The sequence below is a fragment of the Haliotis rufescens genome, unplaced genomic scaffold, assembly GCF_023055435.1.
Source record: "Haliotis rufescens isolate VD_foot unplaced genomic scaffold, xgHalRufe1.0.p SCAF_10, whole genome shotgun sequence".
NCBI classification, from domain to species: Eukaryota; Metazoa; Mollusca; class Gastropoda; order Lepetellida; family Haliotidae; genus Haliotis; species Haliotis rufescens.
In genome coordinates this window covers 38468848-38496070 of record NW_025963780.1, presented here as the reverse complement: position 1 = coordinate 38496070, position 27223 = coordinate 38468848, and the positions used below count along the sequence as shown (strand labels likewise).

General features: G+C 41.4%; 1 protein-coding gene across 1 annotated transcript in view; it reads left to right on the top strand.

The window, feature by feature from the left end:
- Positions 1-7939: 7939 nt before the first annotated feature.
- The window catches only part of LOC124142630, a 37388-nt gene continuing 18104 nt past the window's right edge, over positions 7940-27223 (top strand). Inside the window, exon 1 of the mRNA XM_046511201.2 lies at positions 7940-9068. Within this exon, the coding sequence (XP_046367157.2) occupies positions 8609-9068 (460 nt within the window). The 5' untranslated portion in view covers positions 7940-8608. The remainder of the gene's footprint in view (positions 9069-27223) is intronic.

Sequence of the window (27223 nt, the reverse complement as noted above, 5' to 3'; positions counted from 1 at the left end):
TCCAGCCAGCAACAGTGACTGCAAGAAGCATCCCTGGCCTTCGACGAATATCTTCACAAACCGTACGTCGTCGCCTCGGATGTGCAGGGATTGTCGCCAGAAGACCCGCCAGACATCCCATTTTGACAGGAAACCACCGTCAAGCACGTCTACAGTGGTGCAGACAGCGTCTACGCTGGACGGCCATGCAGTGGGGACAAGTTCTATTCACTGACGAGTCTCATTTTCACCTCTGCCACAGCGATGGCCGGATTCGAGTGTACCAACGTCGAGGTGAACGTTACGTCAATCATTGAGTCATGGAAGAAGATCGGTTCGGGGGCGGCAGCGTTATGGTATGGTGGGATTACAGCAAGACAGAGGACCCGTTCATCATCGAGATAATCGGCCCTGTTGTTCTACCGTTTTTGCGTCGTCATGGCCCAGGCATTACCTTTCAACATGACAACGCCCGGCCTCATATTGCTCGACTTGTTCAGGATTCTCTTCAACAAAACAACGTGAATGTCATCCCCTGGCCGGCTCGCTCCCCTGATCTCTCACCAATCGAGCGCATGTGGTATGAGATGGATCGGCGCCTTCGACGTCAAAAACGTGTTCCACAGACACTCCAGGAACTTCGAAACATGCTCCAGCAGATATGGACAGATATCCCACAGGACTTTGTGCGACGCCTGTTCCATTCCATGAGACGAAGATATGTTGCTTGCATCGCAACAAGAGTTGGACACACACGCTATTGATTTGCATGTTCATGTTTTTTATGAAATCACGCATTTTCTGAAGTCAGTATGGCAAATTAAACCATTTGAACACTTACAGGAGTCTTTTATCTGTTGCAAACCGAAATTGTTTCAGATTTGGTAAAATACATAACTTTGCATTAAATCTTATTCAATGTCACAGGAACTTTTGTTGTTCAGTATATAAAAAATGAGTCAAGTATTCATTCAAGGTGCATTGCATTAAAGGTGAGTACAGATTTTAGTATTTGGCAATTCCACGACAACTCGGCATGAGAGCCGTACCCTGCATTGCGTCCAAGAGGAATATTGAGCCTATATTTCAGTGAGTGAGTATGGTTTTACGCCGCTTTTAGGAATATTCCAGCAATATCACGGTGCCCACAATATCCCCTGAAATGGGCTTCACACATTGTACCCTTTAGGAAATTGAAATCAGGCCTTCGACGTAAAGAGCGATCACCCTAACCATAGGATACCCTTAACATCTGATGTTTCTTTGAAATATCCAATGCTCTTGACAAAATACATTCAGAGCGTCCCCAAAGCATCAAGTTCTTTTCAAACATGAATAAAGTGTGTCTTGGAAACACACATTGCTCTTGAAAGAATACACCCACATAATGCTCGTGTAAACATACATCCAGTGCTCTTGTAAACGTCGAGTGTGTCTTGTAAACATCCAGTGCTATTGAAAACATCAAATGTGCCTTGTAAACACCCAGAGCGTCTGGAAAACACACAGTGTGTCTTGTAAACATCTAGTGCTCTTGAAAACATCCAGTGTGCCTTGTAAAGATCCAGTGTGTCTTGTGAACATCACGTGTGTCTTGTAAATACCCCGTGCCTCTTGAAAATATCCAGTTATTCATGTAAACATCCAATGTGTCTTGTAAACACCCAGTGCTCTTGAAAACATCCAGTGTGCCTTGTAAAGATCCAGTGTGTCTTGTGAACATCACGTGTGTCTTGTAAATACCCCGTGCCTCTTGAAAATATCCAGTTATTCATGTAAACATCCAGTGTGTCTTGTAAACATCCAGTGTGTCTTGTAAACATCCAGTGTGTCTTGTAAACATCCAGTGTGTCTTGTAAAGATCCAGTGTTTATAGTAAATATCCAGTGTGTCTTGTAAAGATGCAGTGTGTCGTGAAGAGATCCAGTGTGTCTTGTAAACATCCAGTGTGTCTTGTAAACATCCAGTGTGCCTTGTAAACTTCCGGTGTGTCTCGTAAACGTCCAATGTATCTTGTAAACATCCTACGTGTCTTTAAACACCCCGTATGTCTTGTGAACGTCAAATGTGTCTTGTAAAAATGCAGTGTGTCTTGTAAACATCCAGTGTACCTTTAAACACCCGTGTGTCTTGTAAACGTCCAGTGCATCTTGTAAACATCCACTGTACCTTTAAACACCCCGTGTGTCTTGTAAACGTCCATTGCATCTTGTAAACATCCACCGTACCTTTAAACACACCGTGTGTCATGTAAACGTCCAGTGCATCTTGTAAACATCCACTGTACCTTTAAACACCCGTGTGTCTTGTAAACGTCCAGTGCATCTTGTAAACATCCACTGTACCTTTAAACACCCCGTGTGTCATGTAAACGTCCAGTGCATCTTGTAAACATCCACTGTACCTTTACACACCCCGTGTGTCTTGTAAACGTCAAGTGCATCTTGTAAACATCCACTGTACCTTTAAACACCCGTGTGTCTTGTAAACGTCCAGTGCATCTTGTAAACATCCACTGTACCTTTAAACACCCCGTGTGTCTTGTAAACGTCCAGTGCATCTTGTAAACATCCACTGTACCTTTAAACACCCGTGTGTCTTGTAAACGTCCAGTGCATCTTGTAAACATCCACTGTACCTTTAAACACCCGTGTGTCTTGTAAACGTCCAGTGCATCTTGTAAACATCCACTGTACCTTTAAACACCCGTGTGTCATGTAAACGTCCAGTGTATCTTGTAAACATCCGCTGTACCTTTAAACACCCCGTGTGTCTTGTAAAAATGCAGTGTGTCTTGTAAACATCCAGTGTACCTTTAAACACCCGTGTGTCTTGTAAACGTCCAGTGCATCTTGTAAACATCCGCTGTACCTTTAAACACCCCGTGTGTCTTGTAAAAATGCAGTGTGTCTTGTAAACATCCAGTGTACCTTTAAACACCCCGTGTGTCTTGTAAACGTCCATTGCATCTTGTAAACATCCACTGTACCTTTAAACACCCCGTGTGTCTTGTAAACGTCCAGTGCATCTTGTAAACATCCACTGTACCTTTAAACACCCCGTGTGTCTTGTAAACGTCCAGTGCATCTTGTAAACATCCACTCTACCTTTAAACACCCCGTGTGTCTTGTAAACGTCCATTGCATCTTGTAAACATCCACTGTACCTTTAAACACCCCGTGTGTCTTGTAAACGTCCATTGCATCTTGTAAACATCCACTGTACCTTTAAACACCCCGTGTGTCTTGTAAACGTCCAGTGCATCTTGTAAACATCCACTGTACCTTTAAACACCCCGTGTGTCTTGTAAACGTCCATTGCATCTTGTAAACATCCACTGTACCTTTAAACACCCCGTGTGTCTTGTAAACGTCCAGTGTGTCTTGTAAACATCCACTGTACCTTTAAACACCCCGTGTGTCTTGTAAACGTCCATTGCATCTTGTAAACATCCACTGTACCTTTAAACACCCCGTGTGTCTTGTAAACGTCCATTGCATCTTGTAAACATCCACTGTACCTTTAAACACCCCGTGTGTCTTGTAAACGTCCATTGCATCTTGTAAACATCCACTGTACCTTTAAACACCCCGTGTGTCTTGTAAACGTCCATTGCATCTTGTAAACATCCACTGTACCTTTAAACACCCCGTGTGTCTTGTAAACATCCACTGTACCTTTAAACACCCCGTGTGTCTTGTAAACATCCACTGTACCTTTAAACACCCAGTGTATCTTGTAAACATCCAGGGCTCTTGAAAACACCCTCTGTCTTGAAGACATCCAGTGTGTCTTACACACATCTAATCTTCTTGAAACCACCCAGTGTGTCTTGAAAACACCCTCTGTCTTGAAGACATCCAGTGTGTCTTACACACATCTAATCTTCTTGAAACCACCCCGTGTGTCTTGAAAACATCAAGTATGTCTTGATAACATCCACTAAACCTTGTAAGCACGCCGTGTGTCTTGTGAATACCCAGTGTGTCTTGTAAACATCCAGTGCTCTTGAAAACACCCTCTGTCTTGAAGACATCCAGTGTATCTTACACACATCTAATTGTCTTGAAACCACCCAGTGTGTCTTGAAAACACCGATTGTCTTGAAAATACCCAGTGTGTCTTACAAACATCGATTGTCTTGAAACCGCCCAGATTGTGTTGAAAACATCGATTGTCTTGAAGACATCCAGTGTGTCTTACACACATCTAATCTTCTTGAAACCACCCAGTGTGTCTTGAAAACACCCTCTGTCTTGAAGACATCCAGTGTGTCTTACACACATCTAATCTTCTTGAAACCACCCCGTGTGTCTTGAAAACATCAAGTATGTCTTGATAACATCCACTAAACCTTGTAAGCACGCCGTGTGTCTTGTGAATACCCAGTGTGTCTTGTAAACATCCAGTGCTCTTGAAAACACCCTCTGTCTTGAAGACATCCAGTGTATCTTACACACATCTAATTGTCTTGAAACCACCCAGTGTGTCTTGAAAACACCGATTGTCTTGAAAATACCCAGTGTGTCTTACAAACATCGATTGTCTTGAAACCGCCCAGATTGTGTTGAAAACATCGATTGTCTTGAAGACATCCAGTGTGTCTTACACACATCTAATCTTCTTGAAACCACCCAGTGTGTCTTGAAAACATCGATTGTCTTGAAGACATCCAGTGTGTCTTACACACATCTAATCTTCTTGAAACCACCCAGTGTGTCTTGAAAACATCGATTGTCTTGAAGACATCCAGTGTGTCTTACACACATCTAATCTTCTTGAAACCACCCAGTGTGTCTTGAAAACATCGATTGTCTTAAACACATCAAGTGTGTCTTGAAAACATCAAGTGCTTACTGAAACCATAAGGTATTTCAGGATGAAATTCTGAATCTGCGTCTTTTCACTGAGTTAAATTCCTATTCTCAGCAATATCATAGCTATATCACAACGGTCTGTATATACTCAACCGGTTGATGATAACACGATCAACGAATCGCACACAATTCGCTTCATTATAACCACCCGGTCTTCATTTCAATCGGTTTTTAGTGTCAGGTACCGGGTACCCAGAATCCCAGACGTGTCTGGACAACTTAATAAAAATACTCAATATTCTTGTATAAATATCAGAAATATTTATACGTATGGGGGCGTTTCGGTAGATTCTGTCAAATAGATTGAATTTAAAACCTGGCATTATCGGAATTCTTCCTTCTGTGTTTGCCGTGACGCCACCATTTGAGAAATAAATAGGTTTTAAATTATGCACAATGTGTTTGTTTCGCTTGACCCAAGAGGCTTTCGTCGCACAAATTGACATACGAGAACGTAAGCGGTTTCTGATTGCGTTATCCAATTATGTTACTTTCTTGTGTTATGTTTGCGTTGTGTTATGGGTACAGTTAGGGGTTGTTTTAATGTGTAAAGACCTAGGTCACGTTCTCGGTTTCTTACTGTTTATAAATAGATAGAACCTTCCGTGTATTTGAGTACTATGCATTAATAACCTGGGACGATATCAGCTTTAACAAACAAGAACAATAACGGTCACCGCGCCCTGCCTTAAACTAATTATTCAACTTCAAGGAAATACAAAGACAACACATTTATATACTTGTCTCCTATGGTCTTCTCTTTGTTAATAATTCTTGACATTACTTTAATAAATTAAGCTACCGTCTCATTGAAATCAAAATTGAATTAAATTTTTTTTTTGTAAGAAAACATGACGTCGTATACTCAATTTCCATTTACTTGGGAAAAAATGGTTAATTTCGCAGAAGTAATTAACATTTCACAAACATGTTTGTAATTTTGTGAGTTTGATTATTGATTCTGTTATTTGATAGCGACTGTGTCGATGTTGAGATGAAAGGAAGGACAGGATGAACGCTATTCAACTGACAACAATCATGAACTCGAATATCAAAGGTAAGATGACTCAAAACTAGGAAGAGTTTCGTTGATGACAAACTCCACCATTTTATTCCGACTTTATAACTTTCTTTATTACCATAACTGCCAGCATCACAACACAGCGTCTTCTTATTGTGTTTCTATTTGTGAGTCTATTCTCTTTATGTAATGTAGACGACACAACTTAGCTATTGGTTTTCGGTTTTTTATATAATTATGTAGCCGATTTTATATGAAGCCAGATGAGAAAAACAGTTTTCAGACTAGACTAACATCTTGTCTCTGAAATGAACACATTTAACAGGAAAAAAACAATCGTTGAATTATAGTTATAAAATATAATATAAAAGAGCTCATTTTCAGAAATACTGCAGTAATCTAGATTTGCACAACATTATAGACTTGCATGGGCTGTATTGGATATATTTGTTTCAGGGTCTGTATGACAGACTATTTTCAGACCGGAGATGATTGTAAGATGAGTGTAAGATGGTTGTAAGAGGATTGTAAGATGATAGTAAGATGAGTGTAAGATGGTTGTAAAATGGGTGTAGGATGGTTGTAAGAGGGTTGTAAGATGATTGTAAGAGGGTTGTAGGATGATTGTAAGAGGGTTGTAGGATGATTGTAAGAGGGTTGTAGGATGATTGTAAGAGGGTTGTAGGATGATTGTAAAAGGGTTGTAGGGTGATTGTAAGATGGATGTAGGATGATTATAAAAGGGTTGTAGGATGATTGTAAGATGGATGTAGGATGATTATAAGAGGGTTGTAGGATGATTATAAGAGGGTTGTAGGGTGATTGTAAGATGGATGTAGGGTGATTGTAAGAGAGTAGTACGATGATTATAAGAGGGTTGTAGGATGACTGTAAGTTGTTGCAAAATGGTTGTAAGATGATTGTAAGATGATTGTTAGATGAAAGTAAGATGTAAGATGAGTATAGGATTTTTGTAAGGTGATTGGCTTCTGGTCATAAGGAATGATGAATCCTCGATACTGCGAATCACGTCAATCCGGATGCCCCACTCTTCTGGTATTAAATCGACAAAAATACATGCCCATTATCATAAGAAATATATGCTTAAAGCAGTGTCCATTGTACGAGTCCGACTATATTTTAAGCCTGTGGAGGCCGTCCCAAACACATGCAAAGGCAATTCCATATTACGGAAATGTGTTATTCACGACGATTCTTCGTGGAACGATTCTGACGGGATTAACATAGATCATAGTTTATGTGGCCGTAGACAGTATATACGTGTAAGTCGAATCTAGGTTGAATTACCAGTATTAAACCAGAAATGTGTGAAAAGCTCTCTTTATCTAGCTCTTCACATGTGAGTGGCATTTCATGTATATATTTTTTTCAAACGCTCTGTGTATCGATCTTGGGTTTATATGTATAATGCCTACATATATCTGATATGTCTTGTATTTCCGTGTAATATATCCTATATGTATCCCGACATATGTATTGTGTATGCTCAGCATGCATAATTCGACATGTGTTATATAATCTATATCATTTATTTAGACGGGCGTAAATCATCCGAAAACTTGTGTCTCTCTGAGTCTTATCAGCAATCCTTGACTTGCGTGCAATCACAATATATCTTTCTTAATTGCAAGCAAAATAAACTGCGTTAGCATCTGATCATTACACCAAGGAAACACTTTCTAAATTCTGGAAATCTTAATTACATCAGATTTCTTCTCCTGCCAACAATTTTCAGTTTCCAAGACGACAGTACAATTTATCACGCACAGTATCTACGTAAACATTCACACAGCCTTATAGATAGTAGTCCCCCCTCCTTCACACACACACACACCGGTATACTCGATTCTCCTCACAGTCAAATATTATACTTTAACCAACCTCCCAGAATCCCCAACACACACTGAATGAAACCCATGCGCCGAACTCTCACCGCGCGGCTTTCGTGTCGAAACTCATGAATGGGCACCCCCCACACTACACGCCTAGAATTACTCGCATATTGTTCCTCCAACGGTGTTGAGCGTTGCGCGTAGGGAGAACGAAGACAGTCTTAACATAAACCCACTCATGTTTACTTCACGGAAGTATTCATGGCGACAAATCACCTGTTGGCCGTCAAGCAGGTGAATTCGCGACGAAACCCTCACTGCAGCGAGCCGCTTGTGTATTGTGGAGGTACGTGCGTTATGATTGAAAACCCCGCTGACCAATCATACTGACGTGTCCTGACCAGCGCGTGGTATGCTAAGTACCCTCGACCAATGAAAAGGCGTTAAGCTTTCTGCATGGGATTAATTCGTTTTAGGTACCGTGACTACGATGACCGCACGATACAGTAGACGAGTATTTCTGCATTCATCGGGTTCGGAATTAACTCGTGTGTAGTTTGTTTGTGGGCCTTGTGACAAGGAACCTCGATCGGAGCCGTGCGGGTTGTTTCAGCGGGAACAAGACATTACAAGACACACGCTTGTGTTATAGTCAAGATTACAGGCGGTATTGGGAGGAATATTTACACTAGAAGAAAACAAATCCTGGAAAAATCTCCTAATTGATTCCGTTTTTCTCGGAGTGAGTGCACGCGGGGAAAATGGTGTCGTATGGTGTTAGCTGAACGGCTGGGTTATTTGAGAAAAGAAAACGAATTAATAACCTCGTTTCACTGAAAGTTCTTCCTCACACAAGCCTTTTAACATTTCATCCAAAAATGTGTTTCGAAAGGTTGAGAAAGAGAACGTTTCTACATATATGTCTACAAGTGGCGCTTCATTTTCATCTTGTGTCGTCTGTGTTCAATAAGGACAAATACACGCTGGGAGCAGACGACAATCACGACTTTCGACTCAAGCGCTGGGCGGATGCTGCTTATCATTATATTCACAATCTAAACTGTGCCGTGGTCTTCTTCACGACTGCAAGAGAATGTCGTCAGTTAGTAGCTATCCCCAAATCTGCTATGAACGTGTATGTGGCTGCCCCAACACCATACGGCAAATACCGCGCCAACTTGCCAGACGAAAGTTTAACAAGGTCCTCTTCCCACGAAGCCGTGCTGGTTGTCGACCCATACCCAGCCGCAAACTTTGGACACCTTGTGGTGGCATTCTATGTGGATGGGGGGATTTCTAGAAACCTTTGTGAAAAATCCGGTGGAACATATCTCCATGGTAGGTATCAAAATCAAGTTTTCTATTTCTTTAAGAATACTCAAGCGATGTATGTGTTGTATGATATTGCAAGGCGCGTTTGTTGAAACTGTTTAAAAGGATATGATTTGTTGTGTCACGTATGATTTGTCCATTCAGCCTATGGTATGTGTGGGTATATGATGGATCGACACGACTACTGGCCCAATAGTCCGCGACTAGTGAAAATCTAGGGGGACCAGTCGATTTCTCTCTCTCTCTCTCTCTCTCTCTCTCTCTCTCTTTCTCTCTCTCTCTCTCTCTCTCTCTCTCTCTTTGTGTGTGTCTCTCTCTCTTCTCTCTCTCTTCTCTCTCTCTTCTCTCTCTCTCTCTCTCTTTGTGTGTGTGTGTGTCTCTCTCTCACTCTCTCTCTGAAAATCAACCAACCACAATAGTGTTTTTAATAATTCAGACATTTCACCGGGGTCGCGGACCATCTCTACGCCGTATGATCATTATTCCTATTATTCCAGGAATGCATAAATTGTCTATGTTTCTCAGGCTCATAATTAATACCAGGAATTCGCATTTAGATTTACGCAAACCGCACGAGATGTATGCTAATGATTAAACGCACACCTAAGCAAGATTTTATCACGGCTGCACGAGCACGGGGAGTGTGATTTGCGAGGCGCTCGTTAAAAGATGAAAAACTGTGGAGCATTGTCATAAACATTAACACCACCTAAATCTACTCTAAAACAATTGCTTCGTTATTCTAAATCATTCTGTTTACGCTTGCAGAGCATGTGAGTGGAGTATGTACGTTTAAGCCTTAAAGGCAGTATGCGAGACTGACTTATGTTACGTGTCGATTCCCAAATTGAAACAATATGTTAACCCAGAAATCTGTACGAAAAGTTTTGTGCGAAACCAACAAATGGTATATAATCAACAATTGTATTACAAAATTCACTAGGTATACAACTCAATACAAATTACTGCAGAGCATTCACAATGGCAGTACATTTGGTTGGCTGGTTTGTTGTTTTAAGCCGCACTCAGCAATATTCCAGCTATATAACGGTGGTTTGTAAATAATCGACCCTGGACCAGACAATCCAGTGATTAATATCATGAGCATCGGTCCACACAATTGGGATTGATGACATGCACCAAACAAGTCAGCGAGCCTGACCACTCGATCCCGTTAGTCGGGCAGTACATAATATAGTGGTAGTACAATATTCAATGGCGGTATAAAATGTGAGAGAAGTGGAAATGACAATGACAGGAATAAAAATCACCTCGACGCAACAGTTGGCAAGCATCCGAAACAGGCCTCGGGTGGGAATCAGGGGTTATAAGTGATCTTAACACGAAAGCTGGTCTTGAAGTAATGTCAGATGAAATGTGAGATGAGGCAGGGACGCGCCCGCTCCATTTGTACAGTCTAACCGCCTTTTCAGTGCCAGACCGGTCGAGTGTCACGTGAACATCACAGAATATTCCACGTTTCTATAACGCTTGACACCCATCAATGTTTAATGATAATTCGAGCGTCTAAATATAATAACTTCCTCACCACTGCTTACATTAAATAGTACTACATTCCTGACAACTAATCATAATCCAAATACAATGCAATGAACTTCTACTGAATCTCATCAGAAACAATGTAATACAGTCACAATCATTGTTCAACGTATGGATATTACTTACGTGATATTCAAGTTCAGTTCTGGCTGAGCTTGTGTGACGTCTTACTCGTGTATCAGAGTTGCGTCCCTTAGGCTTACCAGGATCATAGGTTCGAATCCCAGCTTCTCCCTGAATATGATATTTTGTTTGTCAGCATCGTAACCTTTCTCATGGGTTTCATTTACGTCACTTAGGCTTGTCAAGATCATGGGTTCAAATCCCAGATTCTCCCTGAATATGATCTTTTGTTTGTCAGCATCGTAACCTTTCTCATGGGTTTCATTTACGTCACTTAGGCTTGTCAAGATCATGGGTTCAAATCCCAGATTCTCCCTGAATATGATCCTTGGTTTATCAAAATTGTAACCCTTTTCATGGGTTACACGAAAATTGTAAACATCTAAGACTTATGTCACTTCGGGTTTTCCTTCCACATCAAGCTAGCTGTGTTGCCGTGATGTTACTGAAAAAACTGTTTAAAGCGGCGTTAAATCCAACCCACTCACTAACTTTGGCTGCTGGCGATCTGTAGCCCGTTTTTATAATGTATTGTTGAATAATAGGTTATTCTTTTAATTGTTCTAAACTAGTTTTACTTATAAACTGTGATATGCTAGTTGTTTTACTGCCCGTCGATGACAGGTTTTTTATTCTAATGTCAGTATCATAAATGTTCTCGTCACCATATGGCTGAAATATTGCCGATGTGACGTAAAGCTTTAACTCACTCACTCACTCTGAGCGAAGCCACACAGCGCTAAAAAGGCGAAGCACTCCCTCACTCAATTTAGCCCACACTGCACCTTTAAGAGCTTATTCCGTTTTGTCGACCATAACAGCTGTATTGTAACGCACATACCGTGGTTTACGAGTAAGTGTTCTCAACACGATATAAATCCATTTATTTAATGTTACGTTATAGTCAGGTTTGCCCCTGGTAGATGCAAGCAAAACGGGTCAAATGTAAGGTCAACTTAGTACTAGTGATTGCGGAATGCATGGAGGTAGCAAACAACCGTTGGTGTATAATACTCGTCCGGGGCTGGTGATGCATAAGGAGGACTTCAGATCGAGCACTTTATGTCAATAGTAATGCAGAATCAAAGTCGGTCAAGAGCAGTTCAAGCTTTTAAAGGGTCATGGTTGTATCTGAGTTTTTAACAAGTGGAACAATGATCGCAACAATTATTTTAGGTATTTGGTATTGGGGTTTTTTCGTGGTCTAGTGAGTGAGTGAGTGAGTGAGTATGGTTTTACGCAGCCTTTAGCAATTTTCCAGCAATAACACAGCGATGGACACCATGAATGGGATTCACACGTTGTATTCATGTTTGGAATCGAATCCGGACCTTCGGTGTGACGAGCGAACGCTTTAACCACTAGGCTACTCCACCCCTTCATTATACAGAGACACTATAGAGAGGAATGCATGTTTTAAGGTGTTGTTCCTAACGCGACTCAATGCAACGTTACCACATTTTATCCACAGAGTTCTGGTTACCGTGTCTGGGTCAAAGAGTTTCCGAACTAACACTAAACTGAGTACCAAGCCATTAGGTTTCTCCAAGCTCTGCCGGATTGCAGGGTGTACGATGGAGATGTGGTATAATACAGTATTTTAACAAGATGGTTTCATCATTCTGACTTGGAGGCATGATAAGGATAATTAGGAGCTAAATTTAACATTTGAAACCTCACGCTGAGCGTTCGGTTCCAAATTCAATTTAGCGCGGTTAAATATACTGGTAACCTAGCTCTACATTGAAAACACAGTATGTTTATCTCAATTCTACCATGACTAAATAAAACGCGAACTCTTTGGTGTTAGCAAATATACTGAGTGAAGCGGCATGGGTTGAGTCCAGTGTTTTGAGTGGGTTATCGATCTGAATTACGGAATCACCGAACAAAATATTGTGCTGTATATACTCAAGCAGTTTGTTTACATCCTAATACTTCACTCGAACATATGACAGGCATTGAAAGCATATAAGCACGGCAACTTGGTAGGCTGACATGAGGTGGGCATCCCTAAAGAAAACAAAGCAAGCTTTGCAAGGCTTTCGCTCTACATCTCACGTCACCATTATGACGTCATATCGCTCATTGTGACGCAAAAGATATGACGTCACAGCTAGTCGTATATATAGAAAAGCGCTAAAATTCCAAGTTCCGTAGAAACATTTCCTTTGTAGATATCTATGGTGTTTTCTGCACGTGTTTTCTGTATTGCCACACATCCTTTGAATATTGTAGTAACCGCATCTGTGCATTTTGTAACCTGTAATTGTAGATATAATTATTTAAATATGGCTACCGACAATGACTGAAAAAAGTACTATTCTATGATTAGCTTCCTCGGTGATGCGGCCGTCAAACCAGCTGTTTCAATCAGAGGGGGTCTATTGTGATTCAAACCTCTGATTGACCAATCAGAATCGAGTAAATTCCAAATTTCATGGTAGAATTTAGTTTATTTTCATTCCGAAACTTGATCAGGTATGTGTCTGTCTGTCTGTCTGTCTGTCTGTCTGTTCGTGTACTCCAGACTAATGCCGATACTAACTTCGAGCGACCAGTGAGATATGCAAACGAGAGAGTGAGTTTTGATCAGCCCCGCTTTCAATGGTACTTCAGGACGTATGTGTGATTCGAGCAACATAAGCCAAGGCTTAGATCACATTCCCGTGGGCCTCCCACCGCCCGTAGTGTTGTCGAACAAACAAAAATAAAAGGTGTGTGTGTGGGGGGGGGGGGGGGGCATAGTTTAAGATGCAGCCACACCTAACTTGACTATATTCCTGTCTCCACGTACAATATGCTTTATGATGAAACTGTTGCCGATTTTTTTTTTTAACGCCGCAATATTTCATATATGACGGCGGTCTGTAACTATTCGCGTCTGGACCAGACAATCCATTGATTGACATCATGAATTGGAATGCAATGACATGCATCAACCAAGTCGGCGAGCCTGACCACCCGATCCCGTTTGTCGCCTCTTATGACAAGCATTGTCGCTTTTTACGGCAAGCATGGGTTGGTGAAGACCTATTCTACCCCGGAACTTCACGGGTCGCCGATGCCATGTGAACACAACAAACGAGCACCTCCTGTTTCGTTGTATACTTATTCATGTTTCACCGTGACTGCGTAGGGAATCGACCTTTTTAGACAAAATGATATATAAGTAAACGTGATTTCTATGTACCACGTGGCCTCTTTGTGAGGTGACGGGCGCGACCCCCGGAGACTAATACAAGGCTGCTCCACGACCCTGATACACTGTAAGGAATGGCAAAACAGTTGGAATCCAGTACAAAAACGAAATTTGACTTGAAAAAGTTGTTAAACAGCGTAAAAACTAATATTAGGACAGGGCAGGTCATGCGACACATGGAATTTAGCGGATTGAACGCTTACCTCAAAGTAGCAATGAATGATCAGTAATGAATGATATATGTGGGTAATAAGTCCCCGCTTTGAAATGTGAATAAAATTGGATTAAGATGCGTACGATTTGCTGTCTACGTATAAGGGGATGTTTTCAGGTTGTTAACAATTCGAGACTCCTCTTTTGCTGAGTCATGACTTTCTTACTCTTAATGGGTATCGGTTGGTTAACATGGGTGGCGGTTGTGTGTAGAGTAGGATCGTACCGCAGCCGTGTAGAACACATAATAGACTGACTCCTTATCCCATTACAGTGTCTTTGTTGTTTCACGCAGCACTCAGCAATTTCCAGCAATATGACGGCGGCTGTAAATACAGTAAACTACGTTTATAACAAACACGCTTATAACGAACTGACGGATATAACGAACTAACTTTATTGTCCCGACTATTTGTGGTAGTTATGCTGTATATATGCTTATAACGAACTACGGTTATTACGAACTAAAATTAGTGGTCCCTTTGAGTTCGTTATAACCGTAGTTTACTGTAATAATGTTTGGACCAGACAATACAGTGATCAATAGTGTGAACAATGACACGATCAGCCAAGTCGCCGAGCCTGACCACCCGATTCCTTTCTCGACGCTCACGACCAAAATAGGTTACTGGAGACCCCTTCTAATCCGGAATCCCCAGGGGTAAAACTGACAACAATGCTGAATAGGACGACAAACCATACAGGACCTGTAAAGATCCATCCATTTTTCCATATGATGAATATGTCTTGTATATAGTATATACATGTAGTATTTAGGGGGGGGGGGGGGGGTAACAACAAAGATAACAGTTACAAATCACCAAGCACTTACGAAGGTAAATCTGAACGCATTCTATTGCCGACGTCAACGACTCAATGTAAGAGTCTGAAATAGACGCAACTGCGATGAAATATACATCAAACAGATGTCACAGACTTGATACTCTATTCTTTAATTCAACTCGGTATACGTGTCCTGATATCTACAAGATAACACAGCATTAATTAAAGTTATGTAATCCAATAATGTACTGGATAGCACGCAGATTGTATCTGAAAACTAACTGACATTTTTCGCGAAGTGAAATTGACAACGCGATGACTGCAATAGACAAGGTTTGTAAAGTAATGAATTGCATCCCTCTTAACGGCAACACCTGTTTTACATCTGTGTGTCCGGGGGCTACCGGACTGATATACATGTAGATTTACCGCAGTAGATGCAATCTTCCACTTTATTGTTCAACCACACAAGACGCCGGTTTGAAACTCACGTCCAGGGGCCATCTCAAAGGTAGTCGTGAAGCGTGTGACGCGAAATTGCGTCAGATTGTTTGTTTGCTTGTGTGTTGTTTAACGACGCACCCAGCAATATCCCAGCTATATGGCGGTGGTCTGTAAACAATAGACAGATAAACTGAAACTAGCGTTTTGGAGAAGGGATAGGTGAATAAATACCTATGATGATCACATTTCAAACAGTTCCAAGAATTTGTCTTTGGTCATAAGTTTTTGGAAACCTGTGCACTAGATCCAAGCCTATCGCGTAGAATCCAGAACATGTGCTATTTCTTGAAAGAGTAATTCTTTGTCGATATACCCGTGAAGATCCGGGGTAGAATAGCACTTCAGCAACCCATGCTTGTCGTAAAAGGTGACTATGCTTGTCGTAAGAAGCGACTAACGGGATCGGGTGGTCAGGCTCGATGACTCGGTTGATGCATGTCATCGTATCCCAATTGTGTAGATCGATGCTCGTTATGTCAATCACTGGATTGTCTGGCCCAAACTCGATTATTTACAGGCCACCGTCATTTAGCTGGAATATTGCTTAGGGGCATTAAACAACAAACAATCATATATTACACATTTCCACATTTTGGTCTTGTTTTGTGGTCATTGGTTCAAATAACCATTAAACTTTCATTTTTCATTTTTTAAAGTTCATTTATTTCATACAGGTACATTTGTTTACAGCCTATGATAGAATTGATGATTGTGTGTTCGGGATCAGTGTCATCTATTTAGAAGAGATGTAACTTCAGGTTACATTGTAAATAAATTTAATTACTGTGCACACAACATGCACAGTTTTTTTTCAAATAGTGTTTCATAAAACATGGAATTAATTACTCTGCTTGTGTAAGTCGCTAACAGTTGGTAGATTGCCCAATGAAAAGGGAAAGCGGGATCTGTGTCAAGTCTCTATTTTAACACGATACACGTCACTCATTTATTCGTTGTTGTCGCTTGTTACAATTACATATCCTGACAGAAATGTATAAATATTACAAGTGAGTGAGTGAGTACGGTTTTACACCGTTTTAACAATATTCCAGCAATATTACGGCGGGGGACACCAGAAATCGGCTTCACACAATGTACCCATTGGAATCGAACCCGGGTCTTCATGCGAACACTTTAACCACTAGGCTACCCACCGCCCCATGTATCAAGTTATCAAACAGGAAATTTATACATAATGACATTCATTTATGAAACTACCAAATATGTGTGTGCTATTATAACAAATAATTTATATATACTTCTAAGGAAGGTTTAGCCCAATACAACATAATAGGTAACTGCATCGGGTTGACAACAGGGAGTGTTAACGTGGTTGTTATGGCGAGTTAGGTCACCATCAGCATCCCAGTAGAATGACCTCCATATTGTTCCCGTGTGGGAGACGAACCCATTCCCAGCTCGACCGAACATGTGATCGCTTTTACCGCAAGGCCAGCCTCGTTCTCTTTATTTTATAAATGTTTGTTGTTTAACGCCGCATTCAGATCAATCCCTTTATGACTGCGGCTGTAAATAACCGAGTCTGAAGCAAACAAGCCAGTGATTGATATTATGAACAACGACCTACGGGATACGATGACAGGCAACAATCCTCTAAATCGCCTCTAACGAGTACAGCTTGTTGGGTAATAATCATAGCCGGGAATTTTCAAGGTGTTTTATTATTATTAGGTGAGGTGAGATTGGGTTTAACGTCGCGTCCAAGATTGTTGCACTTATATAGCGACGTGCATGTACGTGTGTGTGTTTGTGTGGCTGCTTGTACTAGTCCTGACTGATGCCGATTTATAGTGCTAGCCCACTGAGAGACCATGCCGCAGTTTAGCATGAATAGGCGGTCTATTATGATTAGAGGTGAGGGGATGTTAGGTGAAATGGGGCCGCGTTCAAGAGTCCGAACTTATGCCGCTTTTATAGTGCTAGCAGTTTAACATTGCTAGAGCCCCTTAATGCCGAGCGCGAGGCAGGGTAACAAAAAGGACTATCTTTTGAAAACTTTTGGTATGGCACGGTCGGGGATCGAACCCCCGTCCTTCCGCTTTCCGTGAAGACACTCTTTCCACTACACCACGGGGGCGGACTATTTGTATTTGAAGTATCTAAAGCCTCCTCCGTGTAGATGTGAAATAACACAACTACGTATCAAAGATATAACTGTTTGTCAAACAAAACATAACCAAGACAGACGTGTATACGAAAATCCTAGTTTGTATGTTACTATTATGATATTTAAGTGGTCGGTGGGGGAATCTAGTGGTTAAAGCGTTCGCGAAAAGTCCGTGTTCGATTCCCCTCTTGGGTGTCCCCCTCAGTGATATTGCTGGAATATTGATGAAAGCGGTGTAAAACCATACTCGCTCACCCACTCATTATTTGAAGCATTTTGATATACTTTAGCGAATGGAATGATATTGAAATCATGTAAATGAAATACAAAGGAGCAATTCATAATTTTATATATGGTGTCGGCCAGAACGGGCAGGAATTTATTTTGGAACTATTTCAGTCACGTGATTGCACGTCACGTGACTATCACATGATTGCAGCTTATCTCATTGGGTAATAGCGTTTCGTCGAATGTAAGTCTATTTAAAATTCCCCTTCAGCGTTAATAGTTTCCAACATAGTCAAAAATATCCGGTAAACTCTATGCGGCGTATGCGGCAGTTCTACATGTGTTCATATCACTACGCCAGTTCGGCGCGAGATCAGTAACGGAGTTATCCGAGTGATTCCGCTTGGTAAACATAGTGCAGACCTCAAAGTACAACAGGGGATACAGACATCATAAAAGCTGCACTGTTAGTATCCAAAGATACACACGCTAGATTATTTTCAGATCATCAGTCATCATATTGGCTGAGGTGTCTAACACGAACCTACGTGCGAACTAACGAGCACCTTGTCATCATGGCACTAACCAATCAGCTGTCCTCTTACAAACATCCCTCTGATAGATCTACGATGACGTCACGGTATCGGTTGCCTTAGCAACAAAGACATAAAACCAAGACACCTTGTGTAAATACGTTTTTGCAAATATTTTTTCGACTCACCTTTCCACTGAAGTATCAGATTGTTTTCATTGTATCAAACTACAAATGCATTCGACGTCTGGTGTCTTGTGTTGTTCCTGGCAGAGATGCTGCTGATTGTGTTAACACAATACTGGTCGTTGTGTTACTGAAGACTCGGCATAAAACATGAGCCGGGTTTAATGAGGAGTCTCATTCTTCTGTGAAGCCCTGTACTTTGAAGCTTGGATGGCATGTTTGGAAATATTTGATGAATTTGCCGACAAGGAATCATGTTTGTATGAAGGTCACCCAACACTAACTAATGCACGCCTATCTCATAGGACACATTAGACAGGTCGTGCCGGGCTGCAATGTAGACTATTAGTACATAATATCAAATTATTTGAAAATGTATATCTAAATAGAAAAGGAGAAAAAGATTAAATAAAACCCAGAACAATCCTTACTTTCAGAGAAATCTAGACTTGCCGAATCATTCTAGACTTGAGTTGGGCTGCTTTTTAATTTATTCTCTAATGTCTAGGAGACAGACAAGTGCAGCGTAATTTTAGAATTTTGGACATGTTTTGTTACAAGTCATGTCCGCCTTAAGTCATTCTGTTAGCAGTTTTTGGTATAAAGGAAGTTTTTTTAGGTTCATTGTAAATCAATTCTTGAGCATCGAATAGCTGTTTCGAATTCTGCGGATTAAATTGTTGTCACTATCGTATTCCTATCTGATCTGTCCATGCTACATATGCCAATAATATCACACTAAATCCATGCATATGTATGATATTGAAATGTAAAATATTATGGAAAAGGAAAAGAATTAATTCAAAATATTTTTAAAATATGATATTCCAGTTGCGTACAATGCTCGGCAAGGAGATCTTTAACAGTATACAAGTCACACAGGCGCAATTCGCTGTGCAGAGTTGCGTCCCTTGGGCACGCAAGGAACCTATGATTGTGGGTTCGAATCCCGGTTCGCCCCGATTATGTTTCCAGGTTTGTCAGCACTATACCCGTACTCGTGGGTTTCATCAAAGTGGTAAACGTCTGATACTGCATCACTTCGGGTTTTCCTCCCACATTAAGCTGATACGCCATGATATAACTGGAATACTGTTAACTGCGGCGTTAAACACAACTCACTCACTCACTCACTTTATGTTGAACTGAGATATTTTTAATAACTGGTTGTCATATCGATATCGTGTTGACATGCCAAGCGTTATGATCGATCCATGAATACGACTGGTGAAGATCTATGAATTCCAGTTAGACAAACTTTGGGACCTTTAAAGTCACGACGTTATGACCTTCTATACTCAAAGTGATATCTTTAGTGATTATAACAGGAAACGAATTATCTGCCCGTGTTGCGTCATGTGCTGGTAACAGTACGTTTACGTAGATAGCAAGTTGAGTAGGTCATTTTTATTTATAATATGTTTAATATTGCAACTAAAGAGCTCCATGTCAACGTCTCTCACAATAGCTTGTGTATATGGATTGTGTATATGGTTTGTGTATATGGTTTGTGTGTGTATATCTTATATATCATTGCCACATTTATCTTATTCGTTATCACTCTCATACGTTACCATGGAAATATATATAAACATTTACAAGTTACAAGTCACGAATCGTATTTAATTATTAACATATGTGGCTGTTGAGGTTAGTTTTGACGTCTCGTGGACCCTTTCTGGGAATCGATTTGGCAAAGTTTTAGTTTCAACTGAAATACTTGATAAAGTACTGGTCATCATATTTTAACCTTGAACCTAAAACCGTCGAACACTTCCCCCCAAAACTCGACTCCAAAATCAGCTAAAGGTGATGATTTCATTAAATTCGACCTGATTATCTCTAAGATAATTAAGTAATAAATGAAACCGTAGTTACTCTGTTGATCAGTTTTATCCATTCTTAGAATATTTCTGTACATTATATATCCTATTTGGCGCACTGTGTACAAAGAAGGTCCAAAAAGCTGTAACACGCATGCGTGACCGGCAGTTGTGGTGGTAAGTACGTGGGATCACGAGATTCACGTGCTTGGTCATGCGCATTCCGATATCGTTTAAACGTATTCTTATCATACCGCAACTCATTCAAAGATGTAACCCAAGTCAAGCCGTCATCTAATCGCCTCCATTCGGAGACAGTCTGACCAGAAAATACGAATACCCTCGAATACCATTCATGCGGTCATGTGACCACCACCCTGTCATGTGATACGGTCACTGTCATGTGATCCGTCGGAATTTCAAACCAGGTAACCGGGATATATTTCACGATCACCGCGTATGACCAACGTACCAATTCACCGTCTGGATTTAGTGTATATAACAGTTCCGTTTTGTTTCGGTTTTTGTTACACACCGTCCAGTAGCGGTAATGTGGGTGTAATTACACTCCAGAAAACCCCTGCTATGCCGTTCTAATTGACGTTGCTCAAAACGCCATAAAAAGTTAATCGGGCGAACTAACGTGGGTTATCTGACGAGACTATGCGAGATCGGTGGCTGATTATGCGAATGATAATGCTTTTGTTATAGCGTGGTTTGGGGAGTTAGTGTTGGGTGATTCATAGATAGGGGTGGGCTTGAGGGGTGGGGGCGGTAAGAGGGTGGGGGAGAGCAAGGATGGCTCTTTTTAAGGATGATGATTTGTAGTGTCTGACGCGTTCACTCTAGACCACCAAGCATTAAAATTGTCAGGATGGTCACCGCTGTAGTGGACACAGATCGCGATTTTAGAGGATCCAAGAGTGAGTATGGTTTTACTCCGCATTTAGTAATATTCCAGCAATATCAAGGCGGGGAACACCAGATATGGGCTTCACACATTGAACCCATTTGGGGAAGCGAACTCGGGACTTCTGCATGAATAGCGAACGCTTTAACAACTAGGCTACCCCACCGCCCTTATATTAAGAGGAGCAATGATTTAGTTAACATATTATTTCGGTTTTCGTCAACCATGAATATTCCTTATTCCTGGTTGTCTGTGGTTTAGAGGAAGCCATCGAGCGATATCCAAAGGCTGGAGGACGTAAGTAACATGTGTCGTAAACACGTCATTCTGAAATTCCCCTAGTGTACACGACACCGGTTGTTTAACTACCAGTTATTAGTGAACTTACAAATGGCGCCCTATGTATTCCTCGTTTGGGGACTAAGCAGCTCTTGGCTACTCTTGATCGCAATGTTTGACACCGAAATATCCCAAGGAAATGGCAGTGGCGTGTACATAATCAAGTTTGGACTAGACAAACCAGTGATAAACATTATGAGTACAACGACACGCAATTATCCAGGGCCCCGTATCACAAAGTGATCTTTGTGCTAAGTCGATCGTAACTCCCATTCTTTAACACTGACTTACGACAATCGTAGCGCTAAGATCGCTTTGTGGAACGGGGCCCAGGCCTAACCACCCAATCCACTTATTAGCCTCATGCGACAAACATAGGCTGATGGGGACTTATTTATCCTCACGGAGTGAGTGAGTGAGTATGATATGAGTCTACGCCTCTTTTGGCAATATTCCAGTAATATCACGGCGGGGACACCATGAAACGGCATCAAACGTTGTACCCATGTTGGGAATCAAACCCGGGTCTTCAGTGTGACGAGCAAACACTTTAACCAAACGGAGGTCCTCATTGATAATAAAAGTAGAGCCTTTATTGACGAAGATGATAGTGCTTGTTAATATGGTATTTGTTCCGTGATTGTCACGGATATTTCATATCTATTAAGTCATCTTTTTATTGTATGTTTGTTTGTTGTTGTTGTTTTTTTGTCTTTATATGGCATGTGTTTGGTTGATGTTTGTCATAGTTGTTAGCCGTGTTTTGTTCTGAACGCCTCCGGGGCGATCGGGTAGCCTAGTGGTTAAAGCGTTCACTCGTCACGCCGAAGACCCGGGTTCGAATTCCGACATGGGTACAATGTGTGAAGCCCATTTCTGGTGTCCCCCGCCGAGATATTGCTGGAATATTGCTAAAAGCGGCGTAAAACCAAACTCACTCACTCACACTCTGACCGCCTCCGTGGTCTAGTGAAGCGTTTGCCAAAAGACGTCATACTGAAGACGTTAAAAGATAGTAGTTGGTACCCTGTCTGGCGACCGGTATTAAGGAACTAAAATAAGGTCGGCTTGGAGTCAGTATACTGTGTCTGAGTTGAGTATTCATGTTAAACTGTGGCATTGTATCACAGTTGGCTAGCACTATAGAACAGGCAAAAGTCCGGACTAGAACAAGCAGCCACACACACGCGTGCATGCACGTCGCTATATAAGAACAATAATCTTGAACGCGACGATAAACCCCACTTCACCTCACCTCTTGCGTTATTTGTGTTGTTTTTGTGGGGTTTTTTTGTGTCGTGTTAATTTCTATTTTCGTGGGGAGGAGATGTTTGGGGGTCCATTAACGTAATGAAAATATACTTCACTTCATCTCCGCAGGACCCCAGTGATTGTTGACTGACCCTCTCACGATTTCCTTGCACTCCTTTATAACAACACTTGGAAATTGACGCAGCACCTTTATAAGTGCAGCTAGGAGATTTATCTAAACATAGACAAATCCAGGACGACATTTGAAAATTGGCAGCAATAACATTGCTAATTCAGAGTTTCTGTGGACTATTTTGATCAATCGACCACCGGTCAGCGTGTCTAATTGCCACACGGGCATCAGATGACTGGTCCTTGACCATTAGATGTCCTCTTGTCATGGTGGTCATCTCGGCCACTCAACCCCAACAGTGACCATTAATCAAGAACGCTGGCCCTTAATTTGGTGTTGACCACCTGTCTGGGTAACGGCGGATGTAGACGACTAAGGTGTAATTATCCTGACGGGGCTGTCTACACATGATGTATCACTACGCGCTGGCTTCGTCACAGCGTGTTTCATATGACAGGGTCTTCTCAAGGAATGTCTTGCAGACGTTGGTAGCTTTCACGGGGGATACCTGTCTATTAAGATTATCCTTTTTTTCGGAATAAGATACGCATAGTTCCAAGATTTACGAAGCCTCGTACGTCCAGGGTGTAGTCTGTCTCCCAGATTCTAGAGAATAAATTGAAAAATATAATCCAACTCAAGTCTAGAAGGATTTAGCAAGTCTAGAATAATTAATCTGAGTTTAACCATTGTTCTGGGCTCCATTCCGAATTTATATTTTTATATGAGAGGTCAACGCCAGAGAATAACCATTTTCCGAATAAACCTATTCCATTAAATAAACTTTTCGGTTAAAGCGTTGGCTTGTCACGCCGAAGACCCGGGTTGGATTCCCAACATGGGCACAATGTGTGAAGCCCATTTCTGGTGTCCCCCGAATATGGAATATTGCTAAAAAAGGCGTAAAACCAAACTCACTCACTCACCCATTGGGCGTAAAGGGCAAACGGCGGTGAAAACTAGGTGAATGGATCGCTGAAAATCAGTGATGACACCAGGTGTTCGCGAAGTCATAATGCGAATTATTTTCCCGAGGTCTGGGATATGCTAGAAATTTGATGACATCGTAACCTTTGTTAAGATTGGTGTGGGGGCGGTGGACAGCGGAGGGGTGTTATTTACACTCGACTGGACATATCAAAGTGAGATATCGGGAATAACCCAGTGTTATAAACATAATTATAAAATCGATCCATGCAGAGGTTACAAATGTTTAATAACAAATTGGCGTTAACTTTCCATTTCACTTCTCTGACTTCGGAAATCCTAGTTTTGTATACAGCCGCACGTGATTTCACTTCAAGAAGCGCAAATGGTAGATATGGCGGAAAACCGGAAATATTGGAAGAGCTTTAACTTGACGCCATCTTCTAACTATAATCTAATGCCTAGATACAAATACAGTAGAAACATATTTCTTAGCTTTTGGTAAAATGCCAAGTAGCGTTTCCCGATCATCACTAGTCATGTGCATGTAATGATCCATATACAAAGCACCCCCTTTAATCCGAACAATAGCGTTTCCATTGAAATAGGCCAGATAAACAATTTCCGGATTATAGAGTTCGTATTGTGTCGTTTTGTAATCAGGTTTTCCCAGCAGTAATCGTAACGGGGTCCGGATAAACGAGGTTTCACTGTACATATGTTTCTCTCCACGGTCCTCCTAACGTTACTGCAACAGCAAATGGTTATTAATTTCTTTTTGAAAGTCACCGGATATGTGTCCTTCCCGTGCCTTTACGACCATTCCCGATTTAATAAGGTACTTGCCCCCAGCAACTGACCCATATCGATGTTCGTAATTGTTAGTGCACTGGCGGTTTTCTTTTTTTATACTTTTTTATATTTTTTCTTGGTGGATTTCGTTTGTTTGTTGCCGTTTTGGGTTTGGGTTTTAAACACGACTGTTGACCTTCATATGCACTTTGTGACCTTGCACTGAACACAGGTACACACTCAGAGGTCGCCCATCGACACGCGCTCTCAAGGGGGTAAACACAGGGGTGTTTTGTTATTGGCGTGGCCTCTTCAAATATACTGACACAATGTGAGAATGAAAAAAGACGCATTTCGGTTTCCGCTATGTCATAGTCACAGAATGAAATAAGTTTAATTCCCCGGCAGGATTCAAGGTCAGTAAAGGTCACCCGTGTTATACCCGACTGATGAGGATCGGGTGGCGACAATGGCCGCTTGTGAGTCATCGTGACACGACGACACGGATCTATGGTCATGCTATCAACCTCCGGTTTGTCTTGGTCCGATCTTAGCTGTCAAGATCCGATGGACGAGAGTTCGAATCCCAGAGTAAATGAGAGAGTGAGTTTGGTTTAACGCCGCTTTTAACAGTATTCCAGTTGTATTAGGGCGTGTCAGCTTAAAGTGGGAGGAAAGCCCGAAGTGATGCAGGTCTCAGACGTTTACCACTTCGGTGAAACCCACGAGCACGGGTATGGTGCTGACAAACCTAGAAACTTAATCGGGGCGAACCGGGATTCGAACCAACAATCATAGGTTTCTGGCGTGCCAAGGGGACGCAACTCTGCACAGCGAATCGCGGCGCCTTAGATGACTGGACCACCCGTGCCCCCTCGAATCCCAGAGGGTCAGTGGGGTAGCCTACTGGTTGAAGCGTTCTTCATGGCCAGGGTTTGATTCAAAACAATGTGGGAACTTTATTTCTAATTCCCCTGTCGTGATGTTGCATGAATATTATCAAGGGCGGAGTAAAACCAAACACACTCACTCACTCACTCACTCACCCAGAGTCATCTCCAGCCTATTCCTGGTTTGTCAGTACCCCGCCCAGGGTCGTGGGTTTCATCTAATTGGTAAACGTCTAAGACCTGCATCACTTCAGGCTTTCCGCCATTATTAGCGGACACACGGCGGCGTTAAAAACAACTCACTCACTTTCGCGTCTTCAAGAGCGCTACGTCGGCTCCTATTCGATAAAATGTCGAATGTTCAACGTCTACAGATAATGATGCAGATATAGACGTTATATATCAGCTGATGACATTTCGCCCATTTTCGATCCATATGAGACATTCCTTTGGCAGTGATAAATCTAAATATCAACCTAGGTTCTTGGTGTTGTGCTTAGTCATGGAGGCAGCTTCATGAGAGAAATCAACACAGTCCCGGCATTGTCAGGGATCTGTTGTCATAAGCACATAGTGAGGTCATGTAGACTAAGATATCGTGCATGAAATCCTAAAAAAAAAGACCTGATGCCGATTTGCTTCAATACTTGCTCTTTGTAATCTAGATTGGTTTTTGCATTATAAAATACATATATTCCACAGTCTTGGAGCAGGACTTTTATTACGTGTACAGAAACAAACCTGAGGAGGGACAATGTATTGTTATTTTCATATGGAGCCACAAACCAATGAAGATCCATGTTAGAATCGGTCTTCAGCAACCCATGCTTATCGTAAGAGGCGACTAACGGGATCGGGTGGTCAGGCTCGCTGACTTGGTTTATGCATATCATCGTATCCCAATCACGAAGATAGATACGCATGATGTTAATCACTGGATTGTCTGGCCATGACGCGATTATTTACAGACCGCCGTCATATAGCTGGAATATATCTGAGTGTGGCTTTAAACAACAAACAAAGACACTGAAACACAAATATCTCGTGCAAATGTACTACGGTTATAACGAACTAAAATTAGTGGTCTTTTTATTTCGTTATAACCGTAGTTTACTCTTTACTAGTTTGGCATGTCTATGTTTCTTTAGTGTCTTACAATGAGTCTGTTAGACCCTTTTTATGAATAAATTATCTTCAAATATTTTCATTTCAGAGAATAAAGAGTTGATATATCAGATCACAAATTGGCGATTTTAGTTACAAACTGTTACGTCTTTCATAAATTTAAACGTTATTAAGATTGTAACCATTCCAAACGGAACAATTGGAGCCAACAATTCCATGGGAGATTGTTTAAATATGTACTCGGTATTAGCAATAATGTTAAAGTTATTAATGGAAAACAGACATTCACAGAACAGAGTTACCCTGTTGAGAACTGCTACATCGTCGATCTAAATAAATACATGGCGAATGGGTGTAGACGAACATATTGTCTGTGAAATCCTTTGTTGCACGATAATTTATTTTTCTAATGCTGAATTTGTCAATATAGCTAGCGAGACCTGTTATTTTTGTCTTCTGGGCCCGTTTTGATTAAGTTAAATATTTCACAGTCATGATATGGGACTAGAAGA